The sequence below is a fragment of the Budorcas taxicolor genome, chromosome 6 (assembly GCF_023091745.1).
Source record: "Budorcas taxicolor isolate Tak-1 chromosome 6, Takin1.1, whole genome shotgun sequence".
Lineage (NCBI taxonomy): Eukaryota > Metazoa > Chordata > Mammalia > Artiodactyla > Bovidae > Budorcas > Budorcas taxicolor.
Genome location: NC_068915.1, coordinates 27,039,644 through 27,054,467, shown reverse-complemented (window position 1 = coordinate 27,054,467; position 14,824 = coordinate 27,039,644). Strand labels below are relative to the sequence as shown.

The following is a 14,824-nucleotide window of genomic DNA, read 5'->3' as shown; positions in this document are numbered from 1 at the left end:
ACATGACTGAATGACTTCACTTTCAGTGAAATTTTACTTAGATTTTTAACTGATCAAGAGCTATTTACAGCAATTTCTTAAGTCTTTTATTACCAAATCAAAGAGTCTCAATAGAAATAACTTAAGTATTTATATATATTAAAGACTTCATTAATATTAAAGAGAATACTAACAAGAATTTTCATTGCCAAAGGCAAGACATATTCCTGTGGAAAACATTCAGGTTGAATAAAAGTTAATATTTGGATTTCTTTTCTTTTCTCATGTCTATATCAGCTATATTGAGATATAATTTTTTACATTATATCTTATATAATTTATCCATTAAAATGTACAACTCAGGTGTTTTTAGGGTATTCACAGAATTACAAAACCATTAGAGATATATTTGTATTTCTTAACAGAATTTATCAATAGAGTCAAATGCCAGAATAAATTCAAAAGATATATTATAATAATATTGTGCATACAACAGAATTAAATAGATTCCAAGTATATAATAAACAAAAATCACAATCATTCATATTATCATATTTATATTTAAGTTATGAATATTCATGTTTATATTCATATTATTGGGTTTCCGTGGTAAAGAATCCCCCTACCAATGCAGGAGATGGGGGTTCGATCACTGGGTCAAGAAGATCCCTTGCAAAAGGAAATGGCAACCCACTCTAGTATTCTTACCCGGGAAATCCCATGGACAGAGGAGCCTGGAGGGCTACGGTCTATGGGATCACAAAAGAGTCTGACATGACTTAGCAACCAAACAACAACAATTCATATTATTATATCTTGTATTTTGCTGTACCATCAGAAAATATATACATCCAAAGACATTAGAGCATTTACTTGCCTAATTAGTTTACTGCTTTAAAATTTATGTCTAAGGCAATATTATACATGGAAAGCAAGAGAAAACCTTAGAATTCTTTCTCTAAATTCATATTTTAAAATAAAACTGTATATTTTTCAAATTTGTAATCATTCATTCAAAAAACATTATGTATCTTACTCCACTAACTATAGGAACACACACACAAAAAAAAGAAAGTACAATGAAAGATTCCTGTTCTCTAAGAATAATGGTTTAATTGGGGACATAAACACATTTTTTTAAAAGATTTCATATTCTTGTATATGTTATTCAAATTAATCATAAGTTAAGAGAAAAACAAATCAAATTTACAGAACTCCTAAAAGTCAGTAACAAAAAGACAATAAAAATTTTAAATGGGCCAAGTCTAGTTAGACATTTCTCTAAGGAAGATATACAAGTGACCAGTAAGTGTATGAAAAGATACTCAATATCATTAATGTTTCAGTCAGTTCAGTCCTTCAGTCGTGTACAGCTCTTTGCAACCCCATGAATCACAGCATGCCAGGCCTCCCTGTCCATCACCATTAATGTTTAGGAAATGTAAATCAAACTGTAAAAATATATCACTTCACACCCACTAGGATGGCCATAATCAAAAAGAAAAACTATAGCAAGTGCTGCAATGGTGGAAAGAAATTAGAACCTTCATATTTTAGTGGTCACAATATAAAATAGTGCACCTGTTTGTACCACAAAAAGTTAGAATTACAGTATCACACAGAAATTCTACACCTATCCAAGAGAATTGAAAACATATGTCCATAAAAGTCTCATACACAAATGTTCATGGCTTTATTCTTATGCTTTCACTTAGCATATTGCTATACTTACTACTTTTCTTCTTAGCCAAAAAGTGATTATGACCCAAATGTGTGTCGACTAATGAATGGATAAACAAAATGTGGTATATCCATACAATGTAATATTATTCAGCCATGAAAAGAAATAAAACATTGATACATGCTACATCCTATGCCAAATGAAAGAAGTCAATAAAGGACAAATGTGTATGATTCCATACATATGAAATGTTCAGAGAAACAAATCTACAGAGCTAGAAAATAAATTATTGATTGCGTAGAGCTAAGAGGATTGGAGGGGGATGGAAATGACCACTTACTGGGGTGAATTAAAATATTCTAGAATTGATTGTGGTGACAGTTGTACAACTCTGAAAACATACTAAACCATGAAATTATATACTTTAAATAATTATATTACACATGAATCATGTCTGAATAAAGCTATTTTTTCCAAAAAAGCAAACCTCTAAATTAAAAAGAAGTCAATTTTGAGGTTGGGGCAAGGTGGTGGAGTACAAAGATCTTGAGCTTACCTCCTCTCATGAGAACACCAAAATCACAACTATCTTCAGAACAACCATCAAGGAAAAAGCCTGGAAAGATCTTCCACAACTAATGTTATAAAGAAGGAACCACGAGACAAGGTGGACTCCAGGGAAAAAGCAGTAATTTTGTAAGTGCCTGAGCCAGAGCTTCGTGCTAGTCCTGGAGAGCCTCCCATGGAGCTAGGAGGTGGCTACGGCTCACATGGAGAACAAAAACACTGGTGGTAGCCGTACTTAGGAACATTCTACTGTAGTAACAATGTTGTTGGTGGCTGCCATCTTAGCTCATTTGTGCCAAGACTTGGCCACACCCAGTAGCCTGTAGGTGGTATAGGGACATTTCAGGCCAAATAACTAATTGAGCAGGAACACAACTTCACTTATCACCAGACAGGCTGTCTAAAGACTTCTCAAGCCCATAATCACCTCTAAACAGGCCTCCAGACACTGCCCTGCCCACCAGAGGGTTAAGACCAGCTTAATCCACCAGTGAGCAGGCACTGGCCCTTCCCTGTGGAAAGCCTGCAGTAGCCTCTAGACAAGCCTCATGCAAACACCATATACAAAATAACTATGATCTCACAGCTTGCAGATCCACCCCACTACAGCAGGCCAGACCTTACCCTGGGACCAGGTGGGCCCTGGTCCTACCCACTAGCAGGCCAATACAAGCTTCAAGACACTCCAGATCCCACACCAAATTGTGTGAAGAACCCCCCACAAACACACAAATAGTCTGAAACAAGCTCTGAGATCCCTGGGCCCTACCGCCAGACTCCAGGAACACTTCTGCCTGCCAAGAGTCTGGCACTAACCCCAGGAACAGGCATCACCCACCAGTGGGCAGGCAACAGTCCCAAAGTCTTCAGGACCCTACACTGCCCACCACTGAGGCAGTACTAGCCCCAGGGTCCCCTAGGGTCCTGAATCTAACCACCTGGTGACCAGACTCCACTAAACAACAGCCAATAGCTCCCTCACAAGGTGGGGTGTGGCAACCCACTGGACAAGGAGCCAGTAAAGCCTACCCAAACACTTACAAATAAGGACACACCAGCCCTCATATGAGGAACCCCTCCAGCATATAGCTTGGGTGATAAGAGGAGAGTGCGCTGCTAAGACACATAGGACATCCCCTACAGAAGGTCACTTCTACAAGGTTGAGAAACACAACTAATGTACATAAAAATACATAAAATAAAATTGAAAAACGAACACATAAAAATAAAATTGCAACCTGGACAAAATGAGCCAGTGATGAATATGTTCCAGACAAAGGAATAAGATAAAATTCCAGAAGAACTAAGTAAAGTGGAAACAGGCAATCTACCAAGAAAGACTCCAGAGTAATGATTCTAGAGATGACCAAAGAATTTGAGAAAATAGGTACACAGTGTTTAACGAAGAGTTGGAAAATATAAGAACAATCAAACAGAGATGAAGAACACAATAACTGAAATGAAAAATACACCAAAAGGAATTAAGAGGAGACTAAATGATACAGAGAAATGGATCAGACAGAATAATAGAAATCACTGCCACTGAAAAGGAGAAAGAACAAAAGAATGAAAAGAATTGAGGGCAGCTTAAAAAAACCTCTGGGACAACATCAAACACATTAATATTTGCATTATAGGGGTCCTAGAAGAATGAGAGAAAGAGAAAGGGCCTGAGAAACTACTGAAGACATAATAACCGAAAACTTCCCTAACCTGGGAAAGAAAACAGACATCAAAGTCCGAGAAGCACCAAGAGTCCCATACAGGATTAACTCAAAGAGGAACAGGCCAAGGTAGATTGCAATTAAAATGGCAAAAATTAAGGATAAAGAGAAAATTTTTAAAGCAATAATGTCAGCCACAAAGCAAGCCTTGGTAAATTTAAGAAAACTGAAATCATATCAGGCATCTTTTGTGACCACAACAACCATGAGATTAGAAATCAACTATAACAAAAAAACTGAAGAGCACAAACAGTATGTTATGAGTCACCAATGGATCACTGAAGAGATTAAAGAGGAAATTTTTTAAAATACCTAGGAGAAGGAAACGGCAACCCACTCCGGTGTTCTTGCCTGGAGAATCCCAGGGACGGGGGAGCCTAGTGGGCTGCCGTCTATGGGTCGCACAGAGTCGGGCACGACTGAAGCGACTTAGCAGCAGCAGCAGCAGCAGAGACAAATGAAAATGAAGATAACGACAATCCAAAACCAACGGGATGCAGCCAAAGCAGGTCTAACAGGGAAGCTCACAGTGATACCAGCTAACTTAGAAAACGAGAAAAATCTCAAATAAACAATACCAAGAGAAACAAGAACAAAACACAAAGTTAGTAGAAGCCAGCTGATGGAACTGCCTCTATTTCATGTTACTATGCCTCCCTTGGAGAAGGACCCGCCACAGCCTCCGCTACTCACCCCGCAGGGCTGGATCCAGCACCTGCCACGCGCAGCCAAGACCCTGGCTCTGTGCGGGCTCTCAGACACGGCCACCACTGCAGCAGGGATGTGCCTATACCAGACCAGCTCCAAGAGAACTCCCACTCCCTTTCCCATGCATGGGGAAAATCACCTTTCTGATGTGATTTTGTTCTTCTTTTGTCTTAATAATTGAACTTTTACTTTAGATAAAGTATTCTGTATGTCTTTCATAACTTAGCTATGGACTGAGGGATGGGGTCATGCAGGCAAAATGCCTTCTACAATTTTCTACGTGACCATCCTTAGTTTTGAAGCTCCTTGTGGCCTCCGTAGCTTCTTCATTGTACTGCAGAGCTTTCCCAGATCTATTTTCATCAGGATATAGTTGTTTATTGAGTGTTACTATTTTATGGAGAAAGAAGCATGTTGGGACTCTGAGTTCACCATCTTGCTGATGTCATTGCCAGAAAATATCTTATGTTTAAAAAACTTGTTTCCTGACTTCCAGTCTCCAGTCCCACATGTAAAAGAAACTTTAATGTTGACATTCTTCCCTGACAACAAGTAAAACCCTGAACAGCATGAAAAATCAAACTCTTCTTGAATCCATGAGAGCGCAGAGAACACAGGGCAAAACGGCTGCCCCCTAGACTGGAGAGACAGACAAGGCAACACAAGAAGTCACAGCTTACCAGAGCAGAAACTTACACGTAGAAACCACTGTGGGAACCACTGCCGAGGCAGGAAAACCTGAGCTATATTTGATGTATTGCTGGAGGCTCCACCCAGACAAGTCTGAAAGTTAAAAACTCCAGGGTCTCAGTCATACAGGAGGACCTCACAATTTTCATCTACTCTAGGAGCTCAACTTAGATTCTCACAGTAAATACTGGAGCAAAATCCCCTTAAGTTTCTGGCAGAGACAGAGGGAAAGGAATCATTTTGAAATATACCAGAACACTCTGTTTATCTTTATAAGCCTGCTCTCAGGAGAATATCATTAGCCATAGTCTAAACTGCTGTATTATTATTCGCATCTAGTAAACTTGGTGTATGAAAAAAAAACCCAGTCTTGCCTTCCACACAAAATAAAGAAAATACTCAACTCCAGGCCCCACTAGCCACTCTATTCCAGCTAAGAAGACAGAAAAACACTGAGAAACATTTGTGAAGTTCACAGTCCAGAGACATGGGCTCACTAAAAGACTAAGAGCTAGTCATAGGATTGTAGAACACTCCTCCTTCCCCAGAGCACATTACGAAAGGCATATCTTCATCAGTTTCTTTACCTGATAAATCATGTCAAGTGCTAGAGATTTAATGCTTTTGTCCCTGAAAGCTACACATTTAAACCTATTCCCCCAATGTGACGGTACTTGAAGGCAGTGCCTCTGGGAAGTGATTCACTCATGAGGGTAGAGCTCTCATGAATGAAATTTGTGCCTTTACTTAAAAAAAAAAAAAAAAAATCCCAGACAGTTCCCTTGCTCCTGCCACTATGTAAAAACACAACAAAAAGATGTCTGTGAGTAGGACACAGACCCTCAATAGGCAATGAATTTGCTGGCACCTTCATCTTGGACTTCTCAGCCTCACAGAACTATAAGAAATACATTTCTGTTGCCTATAAGACACCCAGTCTATGACATTCTTTTATAGCAACTCAAGCTGACTAATACATTCAGTTACCAAGAAAAAATTACACCAAATATTAGAAAGCAAAAACTGCTTTAGAAGAGGTAGTAAACAACACAACTGGGAACCAGGCACAGCAGAGATGGTGAAATCAATCAGATTGGGAATTTTAAATATGTATGATTAATAAGCTAATTTATCTATCACAGGAAAAAATGACAGAATATATGGACAAGTAAGCAATGGAAGAAGGGAGATAAAATCCTAAAAGAAAAAGGAAAATTTAAAAATAAATGTTAGAGACCAGAAACAAGAACACAAGTGAAAAAATGCCTTTGCAGGTTTATCAGGAAACTGGAGAAAACTGAAAAAACAATCTCTAGCCTTGAGGATATATCAATAGAAATCTCCAAAACTAAGTAGCAAAGAGAACAAAAACTGGAAAAAAAAAAATCAAAACAGACTATCCAAACACTGCAAGACACTTCCAAAGGTTTAATATATGTATAATGGTAGTACTGGGCTTTCCAGGTGACTCAGTGGTAAAGAATCCATCTGCCAAACTGGAGAAGTGGGTGCAATTCCTGGGTCAGGAAGATCCCACTGGAGAAGGAAATGGCAACCCACTCAAGTAATCTTGCCTGGAGAATTCCATGGACAGAGGAGCCTGGTGGGCTACAGTCCATGGGACTGCAAAAGAGTCAGACATGTCTTAGTGACTAAACAATAATAACAACTGGTAATACTAGAAGAAGAAGAAAGAAAAAGGAACAGAAGAAATATGTGAAAAAATAATGACCAAGAATTTCCCCCAAATTAATGTTGGACATCAAACCACAGACCTAGAAAGCTCAGAGAACACCACTGTCCCTAAAACAAAGATAACTGTTGAAAAACTATACCTAGGTATATTGTCTTCAAAATACAGAATTAGATAAAGAAAAAATCCTGGAAGAAGCCAAAGAAAAAAAACACCTTACATAAAGGGGAACAAAAATTACACTTGATTTCTCCAAAGAAACTTTGCAAGCAAGAAGAGAGTAGGGTGAAATAAAGTGTTGAGAGAAAAAAAAATCTAGAATTCTGCATGCTATGAAATTGTCCTTTAAAAGTGAAAGAGAAATACTTTCTTAGACAAACAAAAATTGATGAAATTTGTTGCTAGTAGACCTGCCTTACAAGAAATGGTATGTTTCTTAAAAAGAAGGAAAGTGATACAGGTCCAAAATCTGGATCTGCATAAAGGAAGAAAATTGAAGTATGTGCAAGTACAGGTGAAACAAAAAGTTTTATTTTTCTTATTCTTTATGGGTCTAACAGAGCCATTATTATTTTTCTCAAATATTTTGCTCAAAATAATAGCAACAGTATATTCAATTATGTATGTGTGCACATATATATATATATACACATACATATGCATATGTTTCTATATGCTTAAATATAAGTGAAATGTATGACAACAGTGATGCAAGAAATGGAAAGGAAAAACTAGGATTTTTTTTCAATTACAAGGTACTCACACTACCCATGAAGTAGTGCAGTATTATTTAAAAGTAGACCAGAATTAGTTATAAACTAGAACTAACACTTAAAATGTATGGATGTGAGAGCTGGAGCGTGAAGAAAGCTGAGCACCAAAGAATTGATGCTTTTGAACTGTGGTGTTGGAGAAGACTCTTGAGAGTCCCTTGGACTGCAAGGAGATCCAACCATTCTAAAGGAGATCAGCCCTGGGTATACTTTGGAAGGAATGATGCTAAAGCTGAAACTCCAGTACTTTGGCCACCTCATGCGAAGAATTGACTGACTGGAAAAGACTGATGCTGGGAGGGATTGGGGGCAGGAGGAGAAGGGGACGACAGAGGATGAGATGGCTGGATGGCATCACCGATTCGATGGACGTGAGTTTGAGTGAACTCCGGGAGATGGTGATGGACAGGGAGGCCTGGCGTGCTGCGATTCATGGGGTCACAAAGAGTCGGACACGACTGAGCGACTGAACTGAACTGAACACTTAAAAAGTAAAAAATGAAGTATAGCTATATTCTAAGAAAGGACAGAAAAGGAATCATACAAAATACTCAAAGCCACAAAAGGCAGGGGGAAAAAATGAACAACAAAAATATCAACAATGTGGGAGCTCCTTATGGCCTAGTGGGTAGGATTCTGGGCTTTCACAACCATGGCCTAGGTTCCTGAGATCTTACAAGCTGTGCAGCATAGGCAAAAAAAAAAAAAAAAAAAAAAAGAATAAGGGCAAACAGAAAGCAGTAGTGTATACTAATTTAACTATATCAATAACCATTCGTGTCAACGATCTAAATGCACTAGTTAAAAGCCAGATTGTCAGAGTGGATCAAAGATACCACTATTCTTGTATAGTAAGCCTTGTCTACAAAAATCCCACTTTAAATATAAAGACATATAAATGTAAAGTAAATGGATAGGGGACAATATACCACATTAATACTAATCAAAAGAAAGCAAAGAGTGAAAGTGTTAGTTGTTCAGTTGTGTCCATCTCTTTGCAACCCCATGGACTGTAGCCCACCAGGCTCCTCTGTCCATGGAATTCTCCATGCAAGTATACTGGTGTGGGTAGCCATTTTCTTCTCTGGGGGATCTTCCCAACCTAGGGATCAAATCCAGACCTACCTGCATTGCAGGCAGATTCGTTACCATCTGAGCCACCAGAGAAAGCTTTTTATTCAGAAAGAGTATACTTCAAAGTAAAGATAATTATCAGAGATAAAGAAGGTCATTACATAATGGTAAAGGGGTCAGTTCTCTAAAAAGAGGTAACAATCATTAAGTGTAGAAACCTAACAACAGAGCATCAACTAAATGAAGCAAAAACTGATAGAACTGCAAGGAGAAATAAATGAATTCCCTATCACAGTTGGAGACTTCACCCTCTCTCAGAAGTGGACAGACCAGTGGGCATAAAATCCATAAGGACACGCTTGAACTCAATAACACCATCAGTCAACTAGATGTAATTGATACCTATATGCTACTTCATCCAACAACAGCAGAATTCATTCTTCTCAAGCTCATACAGAACATTTCCCAAGACAGACCACGTTTTGAGTCACAAACACACTTTCACAAATTTAACAGACTAGAAATCATACAACGTCTGCTCTCAGACCATGTAGAATTAAATTAGAAACCAAAAACAGAAAGATCAATGGAAACTCACAAAATACATGGAGATTAAGCATCACAATTCTAAATAACACATGGATCAAAGAAGAAATCTCAAGAGAAATTTTAAAACATTTTGAACTAAATGAAAATGAATACAGAAACAATCAAAAGTTGTGAGATACAGGATAAACAGCTCTTACAGGGAAATTTATACCACTAAAAACACATATGAGCATCTAAGTTACCACCTTAGGAAAAAATTTTAAAAGAGCAAATACAAAATAAAATATTAAATACCCAAGTAAAATATTAAATACCAAAATAACACCCCCAAAAAAATTAATAATTAATTTAATTAAGAATTAATTCTAATTAAGAATTAGAGAAAAAAATCAATGAAATTAAAAATAAGAAATGAACAGAGAAAAACAACAAAACCAAAAGCTGGTTCTTTGAAAAGATCAATAAAATTTATAAACCTCTCACCTGGCAAACTAAGAAAAATAAGAGAAGACATAAATCACTAATATTATAAATGAAGGGGGAGACATAACTATAGACCCCATATACATTAGAAGAATAAAGGAATGTTATGAACAACTCTATGCCCATAAATTCGATAACCTAGATGAAATAAACCACTTCCTTAAAAGGTTCAACTGCCAACTTCTCATAAGAAGAAACAGATAATCTGAATAGGTTTAAATCTATTAAAGAAATCAAGACAGCCTTCCAAAACTAAAAGTACCAGACCCAGATGGGTTCACTGGTAAATTCTACCAAACATTTAGGGGAAAAAATTATACCAATTCTCTACAGTCTCTTTCAGAGGACACAAGTAGAAGGAATACTTAACTCATTGTATGAGGTCAGTATTATCTTAATACTAAAACCAAACAAACACATTACAATATAACAGACCAATCTCTCTCATGATTCTAAATTAACACTTTTTTTTATCTTGTTTGAAATTTATAATTATTATTCTATGAAAACAACTGCATTATATTTCCCTGTTAATGTATCTTTTTCTAATAACTCTATAAGCAATATTTTTCACTGCTGATTAATATTCAGAGGAAAAACCAAGGAAATCAAATGCAGAGAAAATTCTTATTGAAATACTCATTGATTTCTCAATTGAGAATCATTTATCCTTCCTCTAAATGGATCCATTTTGAAATGTTTATCCTATGACCTTCAAGTTTTTAAGTTTAAATATAAACTTTTAAAAAATTCAAGGTTTCTGTGACTACAAAAAATCCAGGTTTTTATGACTGCAAGTTCCAAATGATTAAACTGAAGCATAGCTACAAAAAAAAGTTAATGGCATTTAGAGTTTTATATTAATAAATATAAGCTACCTAGAACAATGAAAATAAAAACTAGGTACTATTCAGACTGTACCAAGAATATTATTCTTAGTTCTCTATCTCATATTTTAAAGAGAGAAAAAGTCAAAAACTGAAGATCCCTAGATAACCTCAAAGGAAGATAAGTTATCTTGAAGTTAAATACTGAGAAAAATAAAAGAACATTATCCTTATGAGCAAAGATTTGAAGGCAGATTCAAGAGAAGTCATAGGAAAAGGGAGAATTAAGAAGACAGCAAGCAGGTAAATTTAAGTCCATTTAGGAAGGAAATTGTAAGAAACAGAGTAGTCTACTACTGGAACAAGAAACCTCAGGGGTATGGAGTTTTTTAATCACAAGAGGTGCTCAAGCGGAAATAGTGATCACTTGAAGGAAATTTTAAATATAGTTCCTTAGTTCCTTCCACAAAATTCACTGAATGACAACTACCTACGAGGCACAGTACATCTAAGAGTACTCTAACTTTGTTTTAAGATTCAATTATCTTAAAATCTAGAAAGCGGATGAAATGGCTAATTTTTAATTTACCTCTTTTTCCTCCTTCAATATTTTTACTTCATAAAGTCGTCGGAGATTTGAGCGACTGTTTTGCTGTTGATCTTTCTTGATGTTTACATTTTCATAATGAGGTGACTTTTTCCTTTAAAAATCAAGAAAAAAAAACTTATTCTCAATTTCAAATATATAAATGTCTATATAAGCTAAGAGAATATTTTTACACCAACATTTCCTGCTTAAAAAGTATTCAGTAAGATCATGTTCTTGATGATAAACACATCTGGGTGTTGTTAGGCCAATATATCCTCAGTAAGTGCTAAGCCACTTTAGTCATGTCCAACTCCTTGCAGCCCTATGGACTGTAGCCTGCCAGCCTCCTCTGTCCATGGAATTCTCCAGGCAAGAATACTGGAGTGGGTTGCCATGCCCTCCTCCAGGGGATCTTCCTGACCCAGGGACTGTACCTGTGCCTCCTGCGTCTCCTGCATTGCAGGCAGATTCTCTACCTGCTGAGCCACTGGGGAAGTCCCAAGGGAAAAACAATTTATGCTACTTATATCACATGACAATCAGGAAAAAAGGCATAAAGAAAGATCTTTGAAAATGAGAAGGAAGCTTATTTTCCCTGAAATTTACACAACCTCAAGTTCCCTGGTGGCTCAGACGGTAAAGCATCTGTCTGCAATGTGGGAGACCCGGCTTCGATTCCTGGGTTGGGAAGATCCCCTGGAGAAGGAAATGGCAATCCACTCCAGCACTCTTGCCTGGAAAATCCCATGGACGGAGGAGCCTGAAAGGCTACAGTCCATGGAGTCGCAAAGAGTCGGACGCGACTGAGCAACTTTACTTTACTTACTTACAAGTGAGAATAATAAACCAAGTAAGCAACAGCTCTGAAGTCAGACAGCCTGATGTGAATCCTAAGATTGCTACCTACTAGCTACGTGACCTTGCACAAATCACCTAACTTCTCTAAACTTCAGATTTGACTCTTCTTCTATAATTAGAAATATTAATAACCAATTCTCAAGGTTGTAATGATTAAAGCAGATAATTATACGTGAAGTGTTTGGTGGTATACAGTTTTTCTAATTCTTAAACAGAATTCTGGGGAAACAGTTTCACATTAAACATTTCCAATGAGCTATATTGAACATAAGCAGATTATAAAACAGATAATAGAAAAACAAATGCTTAGGTTACATAATTGTCATTACTTCTTTGTTTACACATTACTATGAGTTAAACAATGCATAGAACATCTCGGTTCACTATTAAATGCTGACTTCGTTGATTTTTTTTTACACAAAATTCAACAAACATTTTCAAAATAGTTTTATGGATAAAAATATTTATACTAGGGATATCAAAAGAGTCACATATCATTTAGGTCTGTTTCCCAAATTTAAAAAAAAAAAAAACCTATAGGCCTATCTTTCCATTTAGAATAGTCAAATATTTCCATTTTGTAAACTTTTTATTTTGTATTGGAGTATGGCTGATTAACGTGATAGTTTCAGGTGAACAGCAAAGGGACTCAACCATACATCTACATGTATCTTCTTGTTGTTGTTCAGTTACCCAGTCGTATCCGACTCCGTGTGACCCCATAGACTGCAGCATGCCAGGCCTCTCTGTCCCTCACCATCTCCTAAAGTTTCCCAAATTCATGTCCACCGCATTGGTGATGCCATCCAGCCATCTCATCCTCTGACACCCTCTTCTCTTTCTGCCCTCAATCTTTCCCAGCATCAGGGACTTTTCCAATGAGTCAACTGTTGGCATCAGATGACCAAAATCCTGGAGTTTCAACTTCAGCATCAGTCCTTCCAGTGAGCATTCCAGGTTGATTTCCATTAAGATTGACTTGTTTTATCTCCTTGCTGCCCAAGGGACTCTTAGGAGTCTTGTCCAGCACCACAGTTCAAAGGCATCAGTTCTTAGGCACCCGCCTTCTTTACAGTCCAGCTCTCACAGTGTATATGACCAATGGGAAGATGATAGCTTTGACTTTACAGACCTTTGTCGGCAGAGTAATGCCTCTGCTTTCAACACAGTGTCTAGCTTTCCTGCCAAGAAGCAAACGTCTTCTGATTTCATGGCTGCAGTCACTATCCGCAGTGATTTTTGGACCCCAAGAGGAGGAAATCTGTCACGATTTCCACCTTTCCTCCTTCTATTTGCCATGCAGTAATGGGGCCGGATGCCATGATCTTAGTTTTTTTAATATTTATTTTTAAGCCAGGTCTTTCACTCTCCTCCTTCACTCTCATCAAGAAGCGCTTTAGTTCTTCTTTGGTTTCTGACATTAGAGTGGTATAATCCACATATCTGAGGTTGTTGATGTTTCTCCCACCTATCTTGATTCCAGTTTGTAACTCATCCAGCCAGCATTTCTCAAGGACGTGCTCAGCATATAAATTAAACAAACAAGGTGACAGCAGACAGCCCTGCCATACTCCTTTCTCAATCTTGAACCACTCAGCTGTAAAATACAGGGTTCTAACTGTTGCTTTTTGACCCCCTTATAGGTTTCTCAGGAGACAGGTAAGATAGTCTGGTATTCCAATCTCTTTAAGATCTTCCCACAGTTTATTATGATCCACATAGTTAAAGGTTTTGGCAGAGTCAATGAAACAGAGGCAGCTGTTTTTCTGGAATTCCCTAGTTTTCCCTATGATACAGCAAATGTTGGCAATTTGATCTCTGGTTCCTCTACCTTTTCAGCATAATGCTGAAGCCAAGCATTCAAGATTTAAAGCTTAACCTTACTAGCACAGGAGATGAATGCCACTGTCCGATGGTTAGCACAATATTTAGTACTAGCCTTCTTGGGAATTGGGATGAGGATTGAGAAGTATAATTATACTATACTTCTAGTGTAACTACACATATCTATGCTCCCCCAAACTCTCCTCCCATCCAGCAAGTATTTCCATTTTTATACCATATCAAATCTCCCAGAGTAATTATGACTCAATCAATAAACAAGAAGTAATAAAGAAAAAATAGTATAAAATATTGACTACCAGAAGGAGCTAAAACAAGTCCAAATAAAAGATAGTGAAGGCAGCAAACCAAAGAGTAGACAAATTATGGAAATGATGAACCATCTGAAGCAGTTAGGAGTGCAATATATATGGATACATTCCTACTGCTGCTGCTGCTGCTGCTGCTAAATCGCTTCAGTCATGTCCAACTCTGTGCCACCCCATAGACGGCAGCCCACCAGGCTCCCCCGTCCCTGGGATTCTCCAGGCAAGAACACTGGAGTGGGTTGCCATTTCCTTCTCCAATGCACGAAAGTGAAAAGTGAAAGGGAAGTCGCTCAGTCGTGTCCAACCCTCAGTGACCCCATGGACTGCAGCCTACCAGGCTCCTCCGTCCATGGGAGTTTCCAGGCAAGAGTACTACTAGCAAAGTGAAAATGCAAACAGAAGAAAAGGAAGAAACAAGACAAATAACAAAGATAAAAAAGAAAGTAACATTTAAAAACTAGGATGAGAATGGGAGCAGG

At 37.7% G+C, this 14,824-nt stretch overlaps 1 protein-coding gene across 1 annotated transcript in view; it reads right to left on the bottom strand.

Annotated features, from left to right (window-relative positions):
- Positions 1-14,824, bottom strand: part of STPG2 (sperm tail PG-rich repeat containing 2) — a 347,431-nt gene that overhangs the window by 293,990 nt on the left and 38,617 nt on the right. Inside the window, exon 5 of the mRNA XM_052642325.1 lies at positions 11,338-11,449. Coding sequence (XP_052498285.1) covers positions 11,338-11,449 — 112 coding nt within the window. The remainder of the gene's footprint in view (positions 1-11,337; positions 11,450-14,824) is intronic.